The sequence below is a fragment of the Aythya ferina genome (genome assembly GCF_964211825.1).
Source record: "Aythya ferina genome assembly, chromosome: 1".
NCBI lineage: Eukaryota > Metazoa > Chordata > Aves > Anseriformes > Anatidae > Aythya > Aythya ferina.
Window position 1 is genome coordinate 811,911 of NC_140296.1, and position 21,042 is coordinate 832,952.

A 21,042-nucleotide genomic window follows, 5' to 3' on the forward strand; every position below is an offset into this window, starting at 1 on the left:
CAGTTCTTGAAGCCCCTGAAGGATCCGTTTGGGAAGGACGGCATCCATGGGAGGGACCCCACGGGGAGCAGGGGCACAGAGGGACCGTGAGGGGTGGCGGGCATTAAGCATCAGGGACTGACGGCAGCCCCCATTGCCCGTTCCCCTGCACTGCTCGGGGGGAGAAGGTGGAAGAGGTGGATGAGGGGAAGGTGTTGGAGTTTGTTTTCATTGTTTGTTTTCTCACTGCTCTAGCTTGTTAGTAATAGGCAATAAATGATACTCATCTTCCTACTCTGAGTCTGTTTTGCTTGTTACGATAATGGTTGAGCGATCTCCCTGTCCTTATCTCAACCTCTCCTCCCTCTGGGGCTGCCACTGCCCCCAGCTCCTCCGGGCACTGTCGCCACCAGTCCCGCAGCCGGCCCTAGGCCCCGCGCCGGCGGCAGCGCCGTGTTGTGGGCTGATGCCCGCAGGGCTGTTCTCTCGGGCACGCTGCGCTTGGGTCTGCCGTTACCTCAAGCCTTCGGGCCTCGCACTGGGCACCAGAAGGCCTGCTGTGCTTGAAGCTACAGGCAGCTCAGCACCGCACAGCCGCTCGCTCCCCTCCTCCCCAGCAGGGCTGGGGAGAGAAGGGACACTTGGATCTGGCTGCAGGAGCTGGCACTGAGCTCACTCGCACACACAGAGGCCTCGCCAAGAGCTGGCACGTAGTCCTCTCAGCACGCGTACACATGGGAAAGGCTGCGAGTGTGCAAAGAGAAAAGCTTTAATGAGAAAATGCGACGATAGGACACACAAACACTGACCGGCCCTTTTATACCCCAAACAAACCCCTCAGCAGGCCCTCCTGCTCCTCCTTCTCTACACACGCCCATGCCTCCGCACAGCAGCTCCACGTTATTTCAAGCTCCCCAAGCTCCCCAAGCTCCCCGGGCTCCCCGAGCTCCCCACACGGAGGTGTTGACTTCACCACGAGGCTCCCCTTCCCCTCACAGAGCCGGTGGCACGGGGCCCCCGTTCCTCTGCAGCCATGGCTGGAGGAGCGCGGGGAGCACGGCGGCGCCTGCCCAGGGCTGTGCCCTTTCCCCAGCCATCTCCTGGTGGCATCCACCCTGCTGGCTGCCCCTACCCTTCAGCAGCGCACAGTTGTAGGTGCTGTGCGTGGAATGGGAGTGGAGATGAATGATGCTTCTGCTGAAGTAACTCATTACCTTGGTGACCTTGAAGACCTCATAGGGTGGGATGAGGACTTCATCCTCATTAGGGAAGAAGGAGAAATGCTTGATGGGGACCCCGTAGCAGGTGTACACAATGAATAAGGTGTCCCGGCCAAATTTCTTGGCAGCATTCTTCTGGAGAGAGGCAGAGGCGAACTGGCCGAAGCGGACGGTCTGGTGGCGGTGGGCCGTAAAGCGGATGCCCTTGACGCCGCGGTAGACGTTGTAGCATCTGTGGCCCTGGGCATTCCGCAGAGTGTGCAGGGCCTCGGTCAGGAGGAAATGCAGTGTCTTGAAGGGGAAGGATTGGAGGTAGTACCCGCGGGAGCGCCCACCCTCACGCACAGCTGCATTGAACTCGCTGTACAGACTTTTAGGGTAAGTGTACGCCAGCACGGCCACCGCGTACTCCCGCCGCAGCACCTGTGGGTGGTTGGAGTTGCCCCATTGCTTCCGCCACCTCTCCTCTGCTTTACTCCAGGCTTCTGCATAGATCGGGTTTTTGAATTCCACGTGGTACAGTTTCTTCAGCGCCACCTCCATCTTGTATCTGCAGCCCCGGTACTGGTCATCGAAGGAGTTCTGGGCCATGCCCATTGCCAACTTCTTTATGGGGCCTAGGTCTTGCTCACGGGTGCTGCTGGCAGCCAAGGTGCCAGCCAAGGTGCCGGCCAGCAGCACCCAGCCCAGGCCGAGGTGCTCCATGTGCAGGAAGCTCCGGGGGTCCAGCCACGAGCGGGGATGCCCCAGGCAGCGCAGGACCCGGTCCTCTGCAACCGGCTGAGCTCAGCCGCTGAGTGCAGCAGTACAGGGCACGGGCGTCTGCTAGGGGGAGAGCGCAGGGTCGGAGAAGGCTGCAGGGAGAAGCGGAGCAGATGCATCAGGGTCACCTTGAAAGCCAACCATGGCCCCCCTGGCACCAGAGGGAAGCACCCGCAGTGTGTGTCCCCAGCCAGGGCCACCTGGGTCTTCCCCACCCTGATACCGGCCCAGACTCCAGCCCAGCTCCTTGCATCAAACCCCGCAGACATCTGGGTTCCCCCGTGCAGCCCCGACATCCTCTGAGGCCGCAGCTTTTGTGCCAGGAGTAGCCCTGGTGCTGCAGTGAGATGTTACCTCTGCTCTGTTGCATGCAGGACCCACGGCTCGGCGCTGCTGCAGGGAGCTGGCTGCTCTGCCTTTTTATAGCAACCCCCAGACAGTTTGTGTTCCAGCCCCCCATGACCACCCAGTTGCTGCTGGGCTGTTGCAAAAGGTTGCAGGGAAACCAACAGGAAATTGCCTTTTATCAGTTGCCCATGCTCTAGGGCGTGTGTGGGTCCCAGTCCCATGGGTGCTGAGAGGTGAGGCGCAGGCTCTGCAGCCCTCAGTGCAGAGGGGCTCCCGCTGCAGCGGACACTGGCTTGTCCTGGTTTTGGCTGGGATAGAGTTGCTTTTCATCACCGTAGCTGGTGTGGGGCTTTGGTTTTAGGATGAGAATGGTGCTGATAACACACTGATGGCTTAGATGGTGCTGAGCAGTGCTGACACAGCCAAGGACTTCTGTGCTGCTCACACTGCCCTGGCAGCGGGCAGGCTGGGGGTGCAGCAGGAGCTGGGAGGGGACAGGCCCAGGACAGCTGACCCCAACTGGCCAAAGGGGTATTCCACACCACATGGGGTCATGCTGGACAATATATAGGGGTAGCGCCCCCCCCCCCCCAATTCTCTTCCCCATCCCACTTGTGGGGAGGAAGAGCAAACGGCTCTGTGGTGCTGAGCTGCTGGCCGGTTAAACCACAGCAGTCCTTTGATGTCCAGCATGGGGCTCAAAGGGTTGAGATAAGGACAGATCTGACCACAGCGTGTTAAAACAAAATTGTTGTTTAACAATTGTAATTTGTAAGCCTTAGCTTCTCACACGGCTTGCTTAGAATGCAGAGGAACTCCCACTCGGACTGGGGAGGAGGAAGAAGACGAGGCAGGCTGCTCCAAAGTGGCGGGGCCATCAGAGGAACAGGAAGATGAAGAGGAAGGTATCATAAGAGCATCAGGAACTACCCGATGCCTATTCCAGCATGAGCTATGAGATAGGCGAAAAGATGTCAGTCGTTGTCCAGGTGAGCACCTTGTCACCTGGCTGCTCTGGTGCTGGGACAGCGGAGCCACCTCCCTTGACCTGTTGGCCGCCAGGATCTTGTTGGCCCTCTTGGCCACCAGGGCACACTGCTGGCTCATGGCCAACCTGTCACCCACCAGGATCCCCAGGTCCTTCTCCACAGAGCTCCTCTCCAGCAGGTCATCCCCCAGCCTATAGTGATAACATTCAGTTGTTCCTTCCCAGGTGCAGGACTCTACACTTGGTCTTGTTAAACCTCATTTGGTTTCTTCCTGCCCATCTCTCCAGTCTGTCCTGGTCTCGCTGAATGGCAGCACAGCATTCTGATGTGTCAGCCACTCCTCCCAGCCTTGTATCATCACTGTACTTGGTGAGGGTGGACACTATTCCTTAGTCAAGGTCATCGAAGAAGGTGTTGAACAAGACCGGACCTGGCCCTGACCGCTGGGGAACACTGGTAGTCGCAGGTCTCCAGCCAGACTCTGTGCTGCTGATCACCACCTTCTGAGCGCAGCCAGTCAGACACTTCTCAACCCACCTTACTGTCCACTCCTCTATCCCACACTTTTTCAGTTTTGTTACCAAAATGTTGTGGGAGACAGTACCAGAAGCCTTGCTGAAGTCACAGAATCACAGAATCACAGAATTTCAAGGTTGGAAGAGACCTCAAGATCATCGAGTCCAACCTCTGACCTAACACTAAGAGTCCCCACTAAACCATATTGCTGAGCTCTACATCTAAACGTCTTTTAAAGACTTCCAGGGATGGTGACTCCACCACTTCCCTGGGCAGCCTGTTCCAGTGCCTCACAACCCTTTCGGTAAAGAAGTTCTTCCTAACATCCAACCCAAACCTCCCCTGGCACAACTTTAGCCCATTCCCCCTCGTCCTGTCACCAGGCACGTGGGAGAACAGACCAACCCCCACCTCACTACAGCATCCTTTAAGGTATCTGTAGAGAGCAATAAGGTTGCCCCTGAGCCTCCTCTTCTCCAGGCTGAACAAGCCCAGCTCCCTCAGCCGCTCCTTGTAGGACTTGTTCTCCAGGCCCCTCACCAGCTTCGTCGCCCTTCTCTGTACCCACTCAAGCACCTCGATGTCCTTCTTGTAGCGAGGGGCCCAAAACTGAACACAGTACTCGAGGTGCAGCCTCACCAGAGCCGAGTACAGGGGGACAATCACTTCCCTAGCCCTGCTGGTCACGCTGTTCCTGATACAAGCCAGGATGCCGTTGGCCTTCTTGGCCACCTGAGCACACTGCTGGCTCATATTCAGCCGACTATCCACCATCACTCCCAGGTCCTTCTCTGCCTGGCAGCTCTCTAACCACTCCTCTCCCAGCCTGTAGCTCTGCTTCAGGTTATTGCGCCCCAGGTGCAGGACCCGGCACTTGGCCTTGTTGAACCTCATCCAGTTGGCCTCAGCCCATGTGTCCAGCCTATCCAGATCCTCCTGCAGAGCCTTCCTACCCTCGAGCAGATCGACGTGGGGGCAGACTGCTCCTGCGCCATTAAGATTTCCTTCTTGAAGAGTGCCCAGCCTTCCTGGATCCCTCTGCCCTTCAGGACCGCCTCCCAAAGGACTCTGCCAACCAGTGTCCTGAACAGTTCAAAGTCATCCCTCTGGAAGTCCAGTACAGCGGTTTTACTGGTCCCCTTCCTGGCTTCTCCAGGAATGGAGAACTCTACCATTTCATTGTCACTCTGCCCAAGACATCTCCCTTGCTGAAGTCAAGGGAGATGAAATCCACTGCTCTCCCCCCACCTACCCAGCTGGTGATACCATCATAGAAGGCAATGAGGTTGGCCTATGGAACAAGCTGTTCCATACCAGTGCTGTTCTAGCTCCAAGTGCAGAGCACAGCATACACTGTATGCTGTGGCCGCAGGGAACATTAACATCCCACCTAGACTCAGTATGGGCTGGCAGCAGGGGACAAGCCAGGACTGTCAGCCTCGTGTGGTCCAGAGCTGAGGACAGCATCTCCACCCTCACAGCCTTGGTGCCCGGTGCAGTTGCAGGGGCAGGGATGGTCCCCGTGCCCCATGAGCTCTGCACCACGGCCGGTGTCCCACCAGAGAGGGGACGAGGGGAGTTTGGCCATGCCCCATGGCTTGGTGGCTGGGGCTGCTGTCCCCGTGCCCCTGCAGAAGTGGCACCGTGGAGGTGACCACTGCAGGATGTCCAAGCAAAGACATCCTCAGCATTCGGAGGGTGCAAGGAGAGCAAGTGGTAAGGAAGGGCGCAGGCTGGGGCAGATGGCACGTCATTATGGAGGTGTCCATCCCACCCGAGGGGCTCCTTCAGCAGTGGATGAATCGTGGCTGTGGTGGTTTTAGTCGGGTGGGCAGCCGCGCTCCACCTAAGCTGCTCTCTCACTCCTCCTCCTCAAAGGGGAAGGGGGAGGAAATACAATGGAAAGGACTCAAGGGTTGAGATAAGGACAGGGAGATTGCTCAACCATTATCGTAACAAGCGAAACAGACTCGGAGTAGGAAGATAAGTAACATTTATTGCCTATTACTAACAAGCTAGAGCAGTGAGAAACTAAAAGCAAACCAAGCAGACCTTCCCCCCATCCACCCCCTCCCCCGGAGCAGTGCAGGGGAACGGGCATTGGGGGCTGCAGTCAGTCCCTGGCGTTTCATCCCCACCACCCCTCACGGTCCCTCTGTGCCCCTGCTCCCCGTGGGGTCCCTCCCATGGATGCCGTCCTTCCCAAACTGATCCTTCAGGGCCTTCAAGAACTGCTCCCACACGGCTCCGTCCCACGGGGTCCATCCCCCAGTCCCAAACTGCTCCAGCACGGGGCCCCCACGCGTGGGTGGCAGCTCCCCCCAGACCCCATCCACATGCTCCACCGGGGGCTCCTCCACCCATGGGGGGGCTGCAGCGTGGAGATCTGCTCCGTGTGGGACCCATGGGTGCAGGGGGACAGCCTGCTCCACCAGGGGCCTCTCCACAGGCCGCAGGGGAACTTGTGCTCTGGTTGATGGAGCACCTCCTGCCCTCCTGTTGCACTGACCTTCTCACAGAGGCCACCTCAGCAGCCCCCCACTACCAAGACCTTGCCAATACAGATTCACAGAACAGCAAACTGAAAAAAAAAAAACAAATGCACACGGCTTTTAACAAGCCCTCGGATATGATAAATAGCAAAAGAGAGAACACGGCACAGGATCACGCAGGATCACACTGAAAGATATTAAGAGGAAACCAGACAACATTGTGGGCAGCAAATCAACAAATATGTTCGACAAATATGATCACTGTAAGCTCCTCTGAAGCACTCTGGTCAAATTTCTTGTCATCTCCACCCCCTGAGCCTCTCAATGGATGCCAAAAGGCTGCCGTGGTTTCACATCAATGTCTAACTAAAAACCACAACTGCTCTCTCATTGCTCCTCAGAGACAGAGGGGAGGCAGAAAGGATGACCCAAAAGAAAAAGGCTAAGGGGTTGAGAGAAGGATAATGGAAATACAAAATAAAAAGAAAAGAAAAAGAAAAATAAAAGCCAATCCACACGGAAGCAAAGAGAAAGCAGTTACTCTCCACTGCCCATCAGCAAGCAAGGTCAGCCACATCTTGGGAAGCAGGGCCCCAGTACACATATCTGTTGTTTGGGAGGAAAAACCTCTCTCAATTACTTTCCAATGGTCTTGGGAATCCAGAGAGATCCCGGTCTCTTGGAAGATGGCAAATGTGGTTACAGTCTTCAGCAAGAGCGAGAGAGAAGACCCTGGTAATGACAGACCTGTCAGTCTCATTTCAGTGCCTGGTAAAATCATGGAGAAAATTATCCCAGGAGTTATTGAAAAGCACCTGAGGGACAAGGCAGTCACTGGCCATAGCAAGCAGAGGGTTCATGAGGGGAAGGCCCCACTTAACGAACTTAATTTCCTTTCATGACAAAGTTACCCACACAGTTGACCAAGGCACGGCATCTGATGAAATCTTTTTGTATTTCGGCAAAGCGTTTGATAGGGTTTCTCAAAGTATCCCTCAGGACTAAATGTGCAGCACACAGCTAGACAGGTACCTAATGTGCTGGGTGAACAACTGGCTGGTGGGTCAGGCTCCAAGGGTGCTAGTAAATGGGGTTACCTCAGGCTGAGGGGCAGTTACTTGTGGGGTTCTCCAGGGCTGTTTTGGGGCCAGTTTTTGTCAATGTTTTTATAAAGGAAAACATTGACATTTATTTTTATAAATGAAATTATGAAAATGAAATTATGATATTTATTTTCATAAATGAAAGCATTGACATTCAGAAATTTCATTTCTGTGTCTGGGGGACTGCTGCTGGAAACTGGAGCAGGAGTTTTATCCGACAAAATCCCTTTGTGATTGTTTGTCCTAGCAACTCACATCTCCGCAGGTATCAGTACAGGCTGGGGAATGACCTGCTGGAGAGGAGCTCTGAGGAGAAGATCCTGGGGGTCCTGGTTGGTGACAGGTTGTCCATGAGCCAGCAGTGTGCCCTGGTGTCCAAGAGGGCCAACAAGATCCTGGCGGGCATTAAAAGGAGCGTGGCCAACAGGTCAAGGGAGGTGATCCTCCCCCTCTGCTCTGCCCTGGTCAGGCCTCACCTGGAGTACTGGGTCCAGTTCTGGGCTCCCCGGTACAAGAAAGACAGGGATCTCCTGGAAAGAGTCCAGCGGAGGGCCACAGATGATACGGGGCCTGGAGCATCTTCCCTGTGAGGAGAGGCTGAGAGACCTGGGGCTGGTCAGCCTGGAGAAGAGAGGACTGAGAGGGGATCTTGCAGATGTGTATAAATACCTGAGGGGTGGGAGACAGAGGGATTTGGCCAACCTCTTTCAGTGGTTTGTGGGGACAGGGCAAGGGGCAATGGCCACAAAAGGGAGCCCAGGCAGTTTCGCACCAACATGCGAAAGATCCTCTTCTTTGAGAGAACTGGCAGAGGAGCTGGCCCAGCCACTTTCCATCATTTATCAGCAGTCCTGGCTACTGGGGGAGGTCCCAGTTGACTGGCGGCTAGCAAACATGATGCCCATCTACAAGAAGGGCCGGAGGGCAGACCCAGGGAAATATAGGCCTGTCAGTTTGACCTCAGTGCCAGGGAAGCTCATGGAGCAGATTATCTTGAGTGTCATCACGCAGCACTTGCAGGGCAAGCAGGCGATCAGGCCCAGTCAGCATGCATTCATGAAAGGCAGGTCCTGTTTGACGAACCTGATCTCCTTCTATGACAAAGTTACACCTTGGTGGATGAGGGAAAGGCTGTGGATGTGGTCTACCATGACTTCAACAAGGTTTTTAACACGGTTTCCCACAGCATTCTCCTCAAGAAACTGGCTGCTCGTGGCTTCGACTGGTGTACGCTTCGTTGGGTTAAAAACTGGCTGGATAGCCGGGCCCAAAGAGTTGTGGTGAATGGAGTCAAATCCAGCTGGAGGCCAGTCACTAGTGGCGTTCCCCAGGGCTCGGTGCTGGGGCCGGTCCTCTTTAATATCTTCATCAATGATCTGGATGAGGGGATCGAGTGCACCCTTAGTAAGTTCGCAAATGACACCAAGTTAGGTGCGTGTGTCGATCTGCTTGAGGGTAGGAAGGCTCTGTAGGGGGATCTCGGACCGATGGGCTGAGGCCAACTCTATGAAGTTCAACAAGGCCAAGTGCCGGGTCCTACACCTGGGGCACAACAACCCGAAGCAGAGCTACAGGCTGGGAGAGGAGTGGTTGGAGAGCTGCCTAGCGGAGAAATACCTGTGAGTACTGATGGATAGTCGGCTGAATATGAGCCAGCAGTGTGCTCAGGTGGCCAAGAAGGCCAACGGCATCCTGGCTTGTATCAGAAGCAGTGTGGCCAGCAGGGCTAGGGAAGTGATTGTCCCCCTGTACTCGGCTCTGGTGAGGCTGCACTTCGCGTACTGTGTTCAGTTTTGGGCCCCTCGCTACAAGAAGGACATCGAGGTGCTTGAGAGAGTCCAGAGAAGGGCGACGAAGCTGGTGAGGGGCCTGGAGAACAAGTCCTATGAGGAGCGGCTGAGGGAACTGGGCTTGTTCAGCCTGGAGAAGAGGAGGCTCAGGGGTGACCTTATTGCTCTTTACAGATACCTCAAAGGAGGCTGTAGCGAGGTGGGGGTTGGTCTGTTCTCCCACGTGCCTGGTGACAGGACAAGGGGGAATGGGCTAACATTGCACCAGGTGAGGTTTGGGTTGGATGTTAGGAAGAACTTCTTTACTGAAAGGGTTGTGAGGCATTGGGATGGGCTGCCCAGGGAACTGGTGGAGTTACCATCCTTGGAGGTCTTTAAAAGACATTTAGATGTAGAGCTTAGTGATATGGTTTAGTGGAGGACTGGTTAGTGTTAGGTCAGAGGTTGGACTCATTGATCTTGAGGTCTCTTCCAACCTTGAAATTCTGTGATTCTGTGATTCTTCACGGTGAGGGTGACGGAGCACTGGGACAGGCTGCACAGGGAGGCTGTGGGGTCTCCTTCTCTGGGGATATTCAAGGCCTGTCCCTGTCTGGACGCCTACCTGGGCAGCCTGCTCTAGATAACTGATTTGGCAGGGGGTTGGACCCGATGATCTCCTGAGGTCACCTCCAACCCCACGATTCTGTCATTCTTTGATTCTGGGAACTTCCTTGAAGGCACACCTTTCCTTCACACCTGACACAAGACAACTCCAGAATGCCCCCTTCCCTGGAGAGGGATCCCAGCTGCCTGGCTTCCCTGCCCTCTAATTGCAGACCATGGCTCCGCTGTCCCAGCACCAGAGCAGCCAGGTGACAAGGTGCTCACCTGGACAACGACTGACATCTTTTCGCCTATCCCATAGCTCATGCTGGAATAGGCATCGGGTAGTTCCTGATGCTCTTATGATACCTTCCTCTTCATCTTCCTGTTCCTCTGATGGCCCCGCCACTTTGGAGCAGCCTGCCTCGTTCTCTTCCTCCTCGTCCCCAGTCCGAGTGGGAGTTGTGAGAAGCTAAGGTTTACAAATTACAATTGTTAAACAACAATTTTGTTTTAACACGCTGTGGTCAGATCTGTCCTTATCTCAACCCTTTGAGCCCCATGCTGGACATCAAAGGACTGCTGTGGTTTAACCGGCCAGCAGCTCAGCACCACAGAGCCGTTTGCTCTTCCTCCCCACAAGTGGGATGGAGGAGAGAATTGGCGGGGGGGGGGCGCTACCCCTATATATTGTCCAGCATGACCCCATGTGGTGTGGAATACCCCTTTGGCCAGTTGGGGTCAGCTGTCCTGGGCCTGTCCCCTCCCAGCTCCTGCTGCACCCCCAGCCTGCCCGCTGCCAGGGCAGTGTGAGCAGCACAGAAGTCCTTGGCTGTGTCAGCACTGCTCAGCACCATCTAAGCCATCAGTGTGTTATCAGCACCATTCTCATCCTAAAACCAAAGCCCCACACCAGCTACGGTGATGAAAAGCAACTCTATCCCAGCCAAAACCAGGACAAGCCAGTGTCTGCTCCTGCCGGAGCCCCTCTGCACTGAGGGCTGCAGAGCCTGCGCCTCACCTCTCAGCACCCATGGGACTGGGACCCACACACGCATGCCCTAGAGCATGGGCAACTGATAAAAGGCGATTTCCTGTTGGTTTCCCTGCAGCCTTTTGCAACAGCCCAGCAGCAACTGGGTGGTCATGGGGGGCTGGAACACAAACTGTCTGGGGGTTTCTATAAAAAGGCAGAGCAGCCAGCTCCCTGCAGCAGCGCCGAGCCGTGGGTCCTGCATGCAACAGAGCAGAGGTAACATCTCACTGCAGCACCAGGGCTACTCCTGGCACAAATGCTGCGGCCTCAGAGGATGTCGGGGCTGCACGGGGGAACCCAGGTGTCTGCGGTGTTTGATGCAAGTAGCTGGGCTGGAGTCCAGGCCGGTATCAGGGTGGGGAAGACCCAGGTGGCCCTGGCTGGGGACACACACTGCGGGTGCTTCCCTCTGGTGCCAGGGGGGCCATGGGCGGCTTTCGAGGTGACCCTGATGCATCTGCTCCGCTTCTCCCTGCAGCCTTCTCCGACCCTGCGCTCTCCCCCTAGCAGACGCCTGTGCCCTGTACTGCTGCACTCAGCGGCTGAGCTCAGCCGGTTGCAGAGGACCGGGTCCTGCGCTGCCTGGCGCATCCCCGTTCGTGGCTGGACCCCCGGAGCTTCCTGCACATGGAGCACCTCGGCCTGGGCTGGGTGCTGCTGGCCGGCACCTTGGCTGGCACCTTGGCTGCCAGCAGCACCCGTGAGCAAGACCTCAACCCCATCAGGGAGGTGGCGATGGACATGGCCCAGAACTCCTTCGATGACCAGTACCAGGGCTGCATATTCAGTGTGCAGGAGGCGCTGAAAAAGGTGAACCGCACTGAATTCCAAAACCCGATCTATGCAGACACCTGGAGAAAAGCAGAGGAGAGGTGGTGGAAGCAATGGGGCAACTCCATCCAACCGCAGGTGCTGCGGCGGGAGTACGCGGTGGCCGTGCTGGCGTACACTGCTGGCACAGGCCTGTACCGCCAGCTCAATGCAGCCATACGTGCGGGTGGGCGCTCCCGTGGTTACTACCTCCAATCCTTCCACTTCAAGACGCTGCATTTCCTCCTGACCGAGGCCCTGCACACCCTGAGGGATGCCCAGGTCCGCAAATGCTACAACGTCTACCGTGGTGTCAAGGGCATCCGCTTTACGGCCCAGCTCAACCAGGCCGTCCGCTTCGGCCAGTTCGCCTCTGCCTCCTTCAAGAAGAGGTTTGCCCAGCACTTTGGCAATGACACCTTCTTCTTTGTGTTAACCTGCTATAGTGCCATCATCAGCAACTTCTCCTTTTTCGCTGATCAGCGCGAAGTCCTCATCCCACCCTATGAGATCTTCAAGGTCATCAACGTCACCCATTACACAAACGAAACCCACATCCATCTCCACTCCATTGGTGCGCGCAGCAACTACAACTGTGCACTGGTGAATAGTACGGGCAGCCAGCAGGGTGGATGCCACCGGGAGATGGCTGGGGACAGGGCACAGCCCTGGGCAGGCGCCGCCGTGCTCCCCACGCTCCTCCAGCCATGGCTGCAGAGGAACGGGGACCCCGTGCCACCGGCTCTGTGAGGGGAAGGGGAGCCTCGTGGTGAAGGCAACACCTCCGTGTGGGGAGCTCGGGGAGCTCGGGGAGCTCGGGGAGCTTGAAATAACGTGGAGCTGCTGTGCGGAGGCATGGGCGTGTGTAGAGAAGGAGGAGCAGGAGGGCCTGCTGAGGGGTTTGTTTGGGGTATAAAAGGGCCAGTCAGTGTTTGTGTGTCCTATCGTCGCATTTTCTCATTAAAGCTTTTCTCTTTGCACACTCGCAGCCTTTCCCATGTGTACGCGTGCTGAGAGGACTACGTGCCAGCTCCTGGCGAGGCCTCTGTGTGTGCGAGTGAGCTCAGTGCCAGCTCCTGCAGCCAGATCCAAGTGTCCCTTCTCTCCCCAGCCCTGCTGGGGAGGAGGGGAGCGAGCGGCTGTGCGGTGCTGAGCTGCCTGTAGCTTCAAGCACAGCAGGCCTTCTGGTGCCCAGTGCGAGGCCCGAAGGCTTGAGGTAACGGCAGACCCAAGCGCAGCGTGCCCGAGAGAACAGCCCTGCGGGCATCAGCCCACAACACGGCGCTGCCGCCGGCGCGGGGCCTAGGGCCGGCTGCGGGACTGGTGGCGACAGTGCCCGGAGGGGCCGGGGGCAGTGGCAGTGCCAGAGGGAGGAGAGGTGGCCCTGGCTTTGTGTAGAAGTGGCACAATGGTGTCTGGGGTGACCTGGCCCCTGGCAGCTCCCTGTCCTCAGCTTCCCCAAGCTGCTGAGGAGCAGAGGGAGCAGCTCCGAGCCCAGAAGACACCCGGAGAACATCCACTGCCATCTTGTCTGCAGGGACAGAGCGGAAAAAAGTGCAAAGCCAGGGCAGCTCAGAGCCAGTGCCCTGCTCTGCACCACAGGGCTGCCCAGCTCCATGCAGGGGGTGAGTCCTCACCCAGGGGAGCCTCCACAGCGCTGGGGACATGGCAGCGAGCAGGGGCTGTGTGCTGGTATTGCCGTGCTGGGCAGCTGAACTCCACCGCAACCACTCTCTCACTCCCCCTTCTTAGAGGAGGAGGGAAAGAAGTAAAGGAAAGAACAACTTGCAGGTTGAGATACAGATAATTTAATTAAAAGGAAAAATGATTATTAAGGAATGATTATTATTATTACTAAAACATTTTAAGTAAAGGGAAAGAAAGGAAAGGGGAAAAGGGAGGGGAAAAAAAAAAACACAAAACACAACAAAACAAAACAAGTAAAGGCTATGTGGAAGTGCAGAGGAAATAAATTACTCTCTACTTCCCACAAATGAGCGATGCTTGACCATGTCCTTGAAGCAGGGCCTCAACGCAATTAGACAGTGTTTGGGAGGAGGGCAGACATTTTCACGAGAGCCCACCCCTCCCCTCTTCTTCCACCTTTTATTGCTGAGTGTGACACTACATGGTATGGAATGTCCCTTTGGTTGGTTTAGGTCAGCTGCGTGGTAATGTTCCTTTTTCACTTTTTGCCCACCCCCTAGGAGGGTTAGAGAGAGGCCCAATGCTGTGCCAGCACTGCCCAGCAGCAGATACAACAATGGTGTGATACAGAATCCCAGAATCACGGAAATGGAGGGGTTGGAGGTGACCTCAGGAGATCATCGGATCCAACCCCCTGCCAAAGCAGTTCCCTAGAGCAGGCTGCCCAGGTGGGTGTCCAGACAGGGACAGGCCTTGAATATCTCCAGAGAAGGAGACCCCACAGCCTCCCTGGGCAGCCTGTCCCAGAGCTCCGTCACCCTCACTGGGAAGAATTTCTTTCACGTGTTGGTGCGGAACTGCCTGGGCTCCATTTTGTGGCCATTGCCCCTTGTCCTGTCCCCACAGACCACTGGAAAGAGTTTGGCCAAATCCCTCTGTCTCCCACCCCTCAGGTATTTATACACATCTGCAAGATCCCCTCTCAGTCCTCTCTTCTCCAGGCTGACCAGACCCAGGTCTCTCAGCCTCTCCTCACAGGGAAGATGCTCCAGGCCCCGTTTCATCTTTGTGGCCCTCCGCTGGACTCTTTCCAGGAGATCCCTGTCTCTTTTGTACTGGGGAGCCCAGAACTGGACCCAGTACTCCAGGTGAGGCCTGACCAGGGCAGGACATCATACCATGCGGCCCTAGCATTGTTCCATACTGACATGAATCAGATGAACATATCTCACATGGGTAAGTGGTGCGAAGCCAGGTGCCTCCGTCTGGGCTCGCAGCATGCACCCGAGGCTGGAGCAGTGCTGGCTGGCCGGGGAGAAAGCATCCTGGGTGTGGGATCGGGCTGCGGTGCCAAATCACCCCCAAAGCCCATCACAAAGCAATTTTGGCCACTGCAGAGCCATTGAGGGGAAGGCTGTCCCTCACCAGGAGCACCATGCTCAGAGAAGAAGCAGATGCAAGCCCTCAGGAACTGGCATCTCCTTTAATTCCCTGCCAGCGAAGCGTGGCCTGACACTGTTCTAAAATGACAGCTTTTAACACCAGGAAAACCCACGAGCCCACATCACCAAGCTCCTGGCATCCCATGGCACGCTTTGGAGGGCGATGCTGGCTGGTCCAAGTGGGGAACCCACTGGGACGAGCCCCAACCAGGCGCTTCCCCTACAGAAATCGGTCCCGACCCCAAACACCTCCCCGGGCTGGTGTCACCTTCGTGCCCAAGGGATGTCCTGGGGTCCCCCACAGCCCCAGCTGCAGCCCCTGCCAGGACCTGCCTGGGGTCCCCCACCCTAAAAAACAGCTTTGGGACTGATCCTGCCACACACTGACCCCAATCACCCCAACCAGCCCTAGCCAGTGGGGCACAGATCCCTGCACGCCCCCATGGACCCATCCCAAAGGGTTGCTGCCCCAACCCCCCTGGAATTTACATCCCCATGCGCATGCTGGGTCCCGGACCCCCTCCAGTCCCCCACCTCCCCAGTACACGGGGCCCCTCTGCCAGCACACCCCACATGCCTGTGTGCCCTCTGCCTGCACAGGCAGCATGGCCCCCCCAAAAAAAACAGGGTCCCCCAAACATCAGGTGCATCCCCTGGGCCAGCTGTGAGGAAGGGAAAGGTGCCGGGGGGGGGCACCCGTAAACACCATTGTCATTACAAACACCTGTATTTGTAATGGAGAGCCTGTATTTGGGGGATTTTGTGGCTTTCACACACCCCAGCTGAAGGCAATCTGGGGTAGTAGGTTGAAGATAGTAGGGAAAATCCTCCGAGTGGTTTGTTCGAGGATGGGATTATTTGAGGGCTCCTCAGAGAAAGTAATGATCCCGATCCCCCATCCGGAATCTTCTTCTTGCATCCCCTCGGGGGTAACTGCACCTGCTGCTTCCCTAAAGAGCCTCTACACCAATGCACGGAGCATGGGAAATAAACAGGAGGAGCTCGAGATCTGTGTTGGGTCTTGATGTGATCACTGAGACGTGGTGGGACAGCTCGCAGGAGGAGGAGGAGGAGGAGGAGGAGGAGGAGGAGGAGGAGGTCGATGGGGAGACGTCTGTTGGGTAAGTTATCTAAACCCCCCTGCCCAGAGCTGCCCTCAGCCCGGCCCTTGCTGGACCCTGGCCGGCTGCGGAGCGGGGGGCTCTCACCCTGCCCACCCCCAGGTCGGGAGGCTGCTGTGGGGGCTCTTTGCCCAGCCCCAGGGCATCGGCCCTGCTCTGACGGACACAGCCCCGCTGCGGGGCTCCTGGTGCCCCTGGCCCCCCGGCACCTGCCCGCAGCAGGTTGTGGGGCAGCAGGGATTCATTAAAGCGCATTGAGGCTGCCTGGTGTCACCTGTGGGCTGGGGGGGACACCCGCAGGGTGAGGAGGAAGGCGAGGTGCCCACGGTGCCGGCAGAGCTGGCTGAGTGCCCTGCGCTGCTCCGTGGGGCAGCCCCCGTCCGTCCCGCCTGCAGAGCCCGAATCTGGGCGCTGGGGGCTGAGGTGCCAGCCAAATCCCTGCTCCTGAGCCGCCGTGGAGGCTCCCCAGGGTGGAGGAGCCCCCAGTGCTCCCCGTGCCCCCTCGCAGGAGCCGGGGCAGCGCTCTCCGGGGTGCTCCGGGAGGGAGCTGGAGAAGACCCCCGGCTGCCGCCCATGCAAAGTGCCCCCGCTGCGGGGAGCCACAGGAACCCTCCTCGATGCCTCCATCCTCCAGCAGTGCTTTTATTTCTCTGCAAAAGCCAGGAAAAGGCTTCCTCCAGCCTCTGCTGGTGTTCTAGGGCCACCGGAGCATCCTGGGACCAGTGGCACCGCTCCTGCTGGAGCAGAAAGCATCCGGCGGAGGAAAGCGTAATCCCACAGTTTCCATTAAATGTGTTCTCACGCTTCTGCCCCGTTTTCCTTGCGGAGGTGCAGCAGCAGCATAGCTGGGTTAGAGGCATCCCACGGCTGCCAGGGCTGCGGCTGCCAAGAGGAGACTCCAGAGGTGTGGGGGTTCCCTGGGACTGCTCCTGCCTGGGGGGGAAACAGGGAGTTAATGACTGCTGGAGGGTGCCAGCACGGTGCTGGCCGTGGGAAGGGGCTGGGGGCTCTCCTCTTACCTGTGCTGAAGACACACGGCTGGGCCTTGCACCTTTTCTCTGCCAAAGAGACCAAAAACATTTGTGCACCACCCCGCTCTGTGCCCCTCACCCCACCCTGGCCATGCCACAGAGGGCCCCCACCGCAAACCCCAAGGGAGAGCAGCTGGGAGCATGCAGGGATGCGCAGGGAAGACTTGGTCTGAAGGCGAGCTCCCCGACCTCCCCGAGCTCCCCGAGCTCCCCAGGCTCCCCGAGCTCCCCACACGGAGGTGTTGTCTTCACCACGAGGCTCCCCTTCCCCTCACAGAGCCGGTGGCACGGGGCTCCTGTTCCTCTGCAGCCATGGCTGGAGGAGCGCGGGGAGCACGGCGGCACCTGCCCAGGGCTGTGCCCTGTCCCCAGACATCTCACGATGGCACCCACCCTGCTGGCTGCCCTTACCCTTCACAAACTCGCAGTTGTAGGTGCTGAGCGCAGTCTGGGAGTGGAGATGGATGAAGTTTCCGTCTCTGTCACGGGTGAAGTTGGTGACCTTGAAGACCTCATAGGGTGGGATGAGGACTTCATCCTCACCAGGGTAGAAGGAGAAGTTCTTGATGGGGACGCTGTAGCAGGTATCCAAAAAGAAGAAGGTGTCCTGGCCAAAGGACTCAGCAACCTTCTTCTGGAGGGAGGCGGAGGTGAACTGGCCGAAGCGGACGGTCTGGTGGAGCTGGGCTGTGAAGTGGGTGCCTTTGATGCCGCGGTAGACGCGGTGGCAGCTGTTGCCCTGGGCCTCCCGCAGGGTGTGCAGGGCCTTGGTCAGGAGGAAATGCAGCGTCTTGAAGGGGAAGGACTGGAGGTAGTGCTCGCGGGAGCGCCCGCCCTCACGCACAGCGGTGTTGAACTGCTTGTAGAGTCCCCTCTCGGCAGTGTACGCCAGCACGGCCACTGCCTGCTCCTGCCGCAGCGCCTGCGGGCGGGCGGCGCGGCCCCATCGATTCCTCCACTCCATCACTGCACCCCTCCAGCCCTCCGCGTAGTCAGGGTTGGCGAACTCGGTGCGGTTCAGCTCCTCCAGCTCCTTCTCCATCATGCGGCTGCAGCCCTGGTACTGGTCATCAAAGGAGCTGAGGACCATGTCCATCGCCACCTCCTTGATGGTGTTGAGGTCTCGCCTGCTGACAGTGGCTGCGGTGCCAAACAGGGTGCTGGCCAGCAGCACCCAGCCCAGGGCGAGGTGCTCCATGCGCAGAAGGACCCCAGTGCCCGGCTGCAGACCCCCAGGTCCCCCCCGGCCCGGTCCCAGTAGCCCTGGAGCTGCAGCGAGTTGCTACCTCTGCTCCGCTCAGTGCGCAGGACACTCGAGCTGCCTGTTGTGGCTTTTTATAGCAACCCCTGCCTGCGTCCCATGGGCTATTTATATGCTGGCCCCCTGTGACCGCCCAGAATAGCTGCTGCTGCCCCGTTGGTGCAAGTGTCTGCAGGGACACCGTTAGGAAATCCCCTTTAGCAGTTCCCCTCGCTTTAGTGTTAGTGCGCGTCCCAGTCCCACAGGTGTTTGTGGTGGTTTCGCCCTGATGGACAGCCAAACGCCACCACAGCCGCTCTCACAAATGGCTTTGCCTTTTCCCAAGGCAGGAGCAACCCATCTGCCTTCCCCAGCTGCTTCCCTCCAGCACAACGAGGACTTCCCACAGTGTGCAGGGGCCTTGAGCAGGGCCTGGATGGCTGTCAGACCCTCTGCTACTAACCAGCCAAGTGGCTTCTGCTAAATTTGCACCCCAGTGTTTCCATGCCCCAGCACCCAGTGCCTGTAGCACAGGCCTTTAATGGTCCCTTACACCTTCCAACCTCTCCAGGGGCTCGTGGGTGACCGGGATGTGATACACCCAGGCCTTGCCATGCCTCTTGGCCTAGGGGGCTACAAGGTTATTCCAGAGGTGACTCCCATTGCAGGGCTCAATTCTCTCTGGTGTACCATGATGCCATAGACCTTGTCTTTCCAGGCCCAAGATGGTGTTTGGGCAGTGGCATGGTTTACCAGGTGTGTTTCCAGCCACCCAGTAGTTGCTGCTACCGTGGTGAGTATGTACCGTTTGCCTTGGCGGGTTGGTAGTAATGGTCCGCTTGCTCGGGTGACTTGGAGGGATGCCTTCCCTTCACACCCAGCAGGAGTTGCCTCCAAAGGCTTTGTCAGTGCCCCCTTCCCAAGAGAGGGATCCCAGCTGCTTGGCTTCCTGCCCTACAACTCCAAGCTACTGGCACCATTACACCAGCGTCGGAGAAGCTGGGAGACAATCACAGAAGTGTAGGGGGTTGGAGGTGACCTCAGGAGATCATCGGGTCCAACCCCCTGCCAAAGCAGTTCCCTAGAGCAGGCTGCTCAGGTTGGTGCGGAATTGCCTGGGCTCCATTTTGTGGCCACTGCCCCTTGCCCTGTCCCCACAAACCACTGAAAGAGGTTGGCCAAATCCCTCTGTCTCCCACCCCTCAGGTATTTATACACATCTGCAAGATCCCCTCTCAGTCCTCTCTTCTCCAGGCTGAACAGCCCCAGGTCTCTCAGCCTCTCCTCACAGGGAAGATGCTCCAGGCCCCGTTTCATCTTTGTGGCCCTCCGCTGGACTCTTTCCAGGAGATCCCTGTCTTTTTTGTACCGGGGAGCCCAGAACTGGACCCAGTACTCCAGGTGAGGCCTGACCAGGGCAGAACAGAGGGGGAGGATCACCTCCCTTGACCTGCTGGCCCACTCAGATGCTCCTGAACCACTCCCTCGTCAACCAGAGAGGAGATCTCCACTTCCCAGCATCTTTCTCCTCCCTCCAGGGTCCAGGAGTCCCGTGGGGGAAGTCTTTGAAGCAGAGACCGAAGCAAAGAAGGCATTCAGTATCTCCACCTTCTCAGTGTTCCCTGTTACCAGGATACCCCCCTTGTTCAGCAGGGGACCCACATTATCTCTAGTCTTTCTTTTACTGTTTACGTAATTTAAAAAATCAACCAACCAACAGCAACAACAAACTTCTTATTATCCTTTATCTCTTTTGCAAGCTTCACCTCCAGGTGGGCTTTAGCCTTCCTTGTCGCGTCCCTGCAGGCCCTGACAACACTTCTATACTCCTCCCAAGAGGACAGGCCCTTTTTCCACATTTCGTAGCTCTTCCTTTTGATCTTATCAATGAGCTCCTTGTTCATCCATGCAGGTTTCCTGCTCCCCTTCCCCAATTTCCTACTCTTTGGGATGCACCGATCCTGAGCTTGGAAGAAGTGCTGTTTAAATGTAGCCCAGCTCTCACAAGCACCCTTGCCTTCTAGCAACCCAGCTCACGAGATACCCCCAAGTAGGTCCTGGAAGAGGTCAAAGTTGGCTCTCCGAAAGTCGGGGTAGCAATCCTGCTCTTTGCCTTACTTCTTCCACCAAGTTCCATCTTGAACTCCACCATCTCAGGGTCGCTGCATCCCAAGCTGCCACCAACAATATGCTCACCTGGACAATGGCTGAAATCCCTTCATACAGCTCGCCCAGGAATAGGGAATCAGGTGATTCTGACTTCTGACTTGTTTATGATTTCTGTCTCTTCTTCCTCCTTTTTTTTTCCTTTTTTTTTTTTTTTTTTTTTTTCTGTGATGTCCCTGCTGTAGATATTAGCCTGTCACTTCTATTTCTGCTTCTCCCTACCAGAACCTCTTTGGAGCAGCTTCTTCCCTTACTAAAGGAGCTGACTTCCTCTTCGATTGTTTCATCTTGACTAAAGGGGTGACTGCTACTGTTGAGAGCTGGCCCTGTGGTTCAACCATGTCTGCTATCGGGTCATCAGACCCAGAGCCCTCCGGTTCCCCCTGAGGGTGCTGGGCAGCACCAACTGCCCTTTGGTAGGGCAGGCCATGCCCCAGCACACCGCAGCCAGCTGGAGGGAGTTCTCGAGCATTGCCAGGGCAGGGCATACGTCTGCCAAAATTTCTACCAGTTGTTTAGGATTTCACCTTTGTCCAGGGGTGAAGTTCAAAACCATCGGAGGAGACAGCCGTGACAGGTACCTGCCCGTATCCTCCCACACACCCTGCCACCTACCAACACACTGCCTGGGGGCAGATTCCTGAGTGGTATTCATAATTAATTGTTTAACCTTAGGAAAAAAAACAGAAACGTGCTCTGGACAACTAGCAGGATTATGTTGGTTACCCACAGACATGCAAAGTACTCAAAAGCTACTGTAATTAA

At 57.0% G+C, this 21,042-nt stretch overlaps 2 protein-coding genes and 1 pseudogene across 4 annotated transcripts; 1 reads left to right on the top strand and 2 right to left on the bottom strand.

The window, feature by feature from the left end:
- Nucleotides 1–732: 732 nt before the first annotated feature.
- On the bottom strand, nucleotides 733–2,360 carry LOC311421689 (NAD(P)(+)--arginine ADP-ribosyltransferase 2-like). Its single transcript, XM_084493907.1, has 2 exons — nucleotides 2,316–2,360; nucleotides 733–2,053 (listed from the first exon to the last, which is right to left on the bottom strand). Exon 2 carries the CDS (start codon nucleotides 1,902–1,904, stop codon nucleotides 972–974), a length of 933 nt encoding a protein of 310 aa, XP_084350033.1. The 5' UTR covers nucleotides 1,905–2,053; nucleotides 2,316–2,360; the 3' UTR covers nucleotides 733–971.
- Nucleotides 2,361–10,989: 8,629 nt separating this feature from the next.
- LOC311421696 (erythroblast NAD(P)(+)--arginine ADP-ribosyltransferase pseudogene) lies at nucleotides 10,990–12,610 on the top strand (annotated as a pseudogene). The gene is made up of 2 exons (XR_014698871.1): nucleotides 10,990–11,036; nucleotides 11,299–12,610. The product of XR_014698871.1 is annotated as an erythroblast NAD(P)(+)--arginine ADP-ribosyltransferase pseudogene (transcript).
- A 2,838-nt stretch (nucleotides 12,611–15,448) lies between these two features.
- Nucleotides 15,449–20,367, bottom strand: LOC311421702 (erythroblast NAD(P)(+)--arginine ADP-ribosyltransferase-like). Of its 2 annotated transcripts, none has more exons than XM_084493919.1 (3): nucleotides 17,283–20,367; nucleotides 16,860–16,898; nucleotides 15,449–16,773 (listed from the first exon to the last, which is right to left on the bottom strand). In XM_084493919.1, the coding sequence occupies exons 1-3, from the start codon at nucleotides 18,067–18,069 to the stop codon at nucleotides 16,691–16,693; spliced, it is 909 nt and encodes a 302-aa protein (XP_084350045.1). In that variant the 5' UTR covers nucleotides 18,070–20,367; the 3' UTR covers nucleotides 15,449–16,690. The 2 variants fall into 2 exon arrangements, with proteins under 2 accessions (XP_084350045.1, XP_084350044.1); XM_084493918.1 differs by having other exon boundaries at nucleotides 17,265–20,367.
- Between the last annotated feature and the right edge of the window lie 675 nt (nucleotides 20,368–21,042).

Excerpts from the sequence above, each read along its gene's own strand:
- LOC311421689 (XM_084493907.1), bottom strand. The coding sequence starts at position 1,904 with ATGGAGCACCTCGGCCTGGGCTGGGTGCTGCTGGCCGGCACCTTGGCT.
- LOC311421702 (XM_084493918.1), bottom strand. The coding sequence starts at position 18,069 with ATGGAGCACCTCGCCCTGGGCTGGGTGCTGCTGGCCAGCACCCTGTTT. Across the intron at positions 16,899-17,264 it reads GGGTAAGGGCAGCCAGCAGG|AGAAAAGGTGCAAGGCCCAG; the intron begins GTGGGTGCCATC and ends TCTCTTTGGCAG. Across the intron at positions 16,774-16,859 it reads GCCGTGTGTCTTCAGCACAG|GCAGGAGCAGTCCCAGGGAA; the intron begins GTAAGAGGAGAG and ends TTTCCCCCCCAG.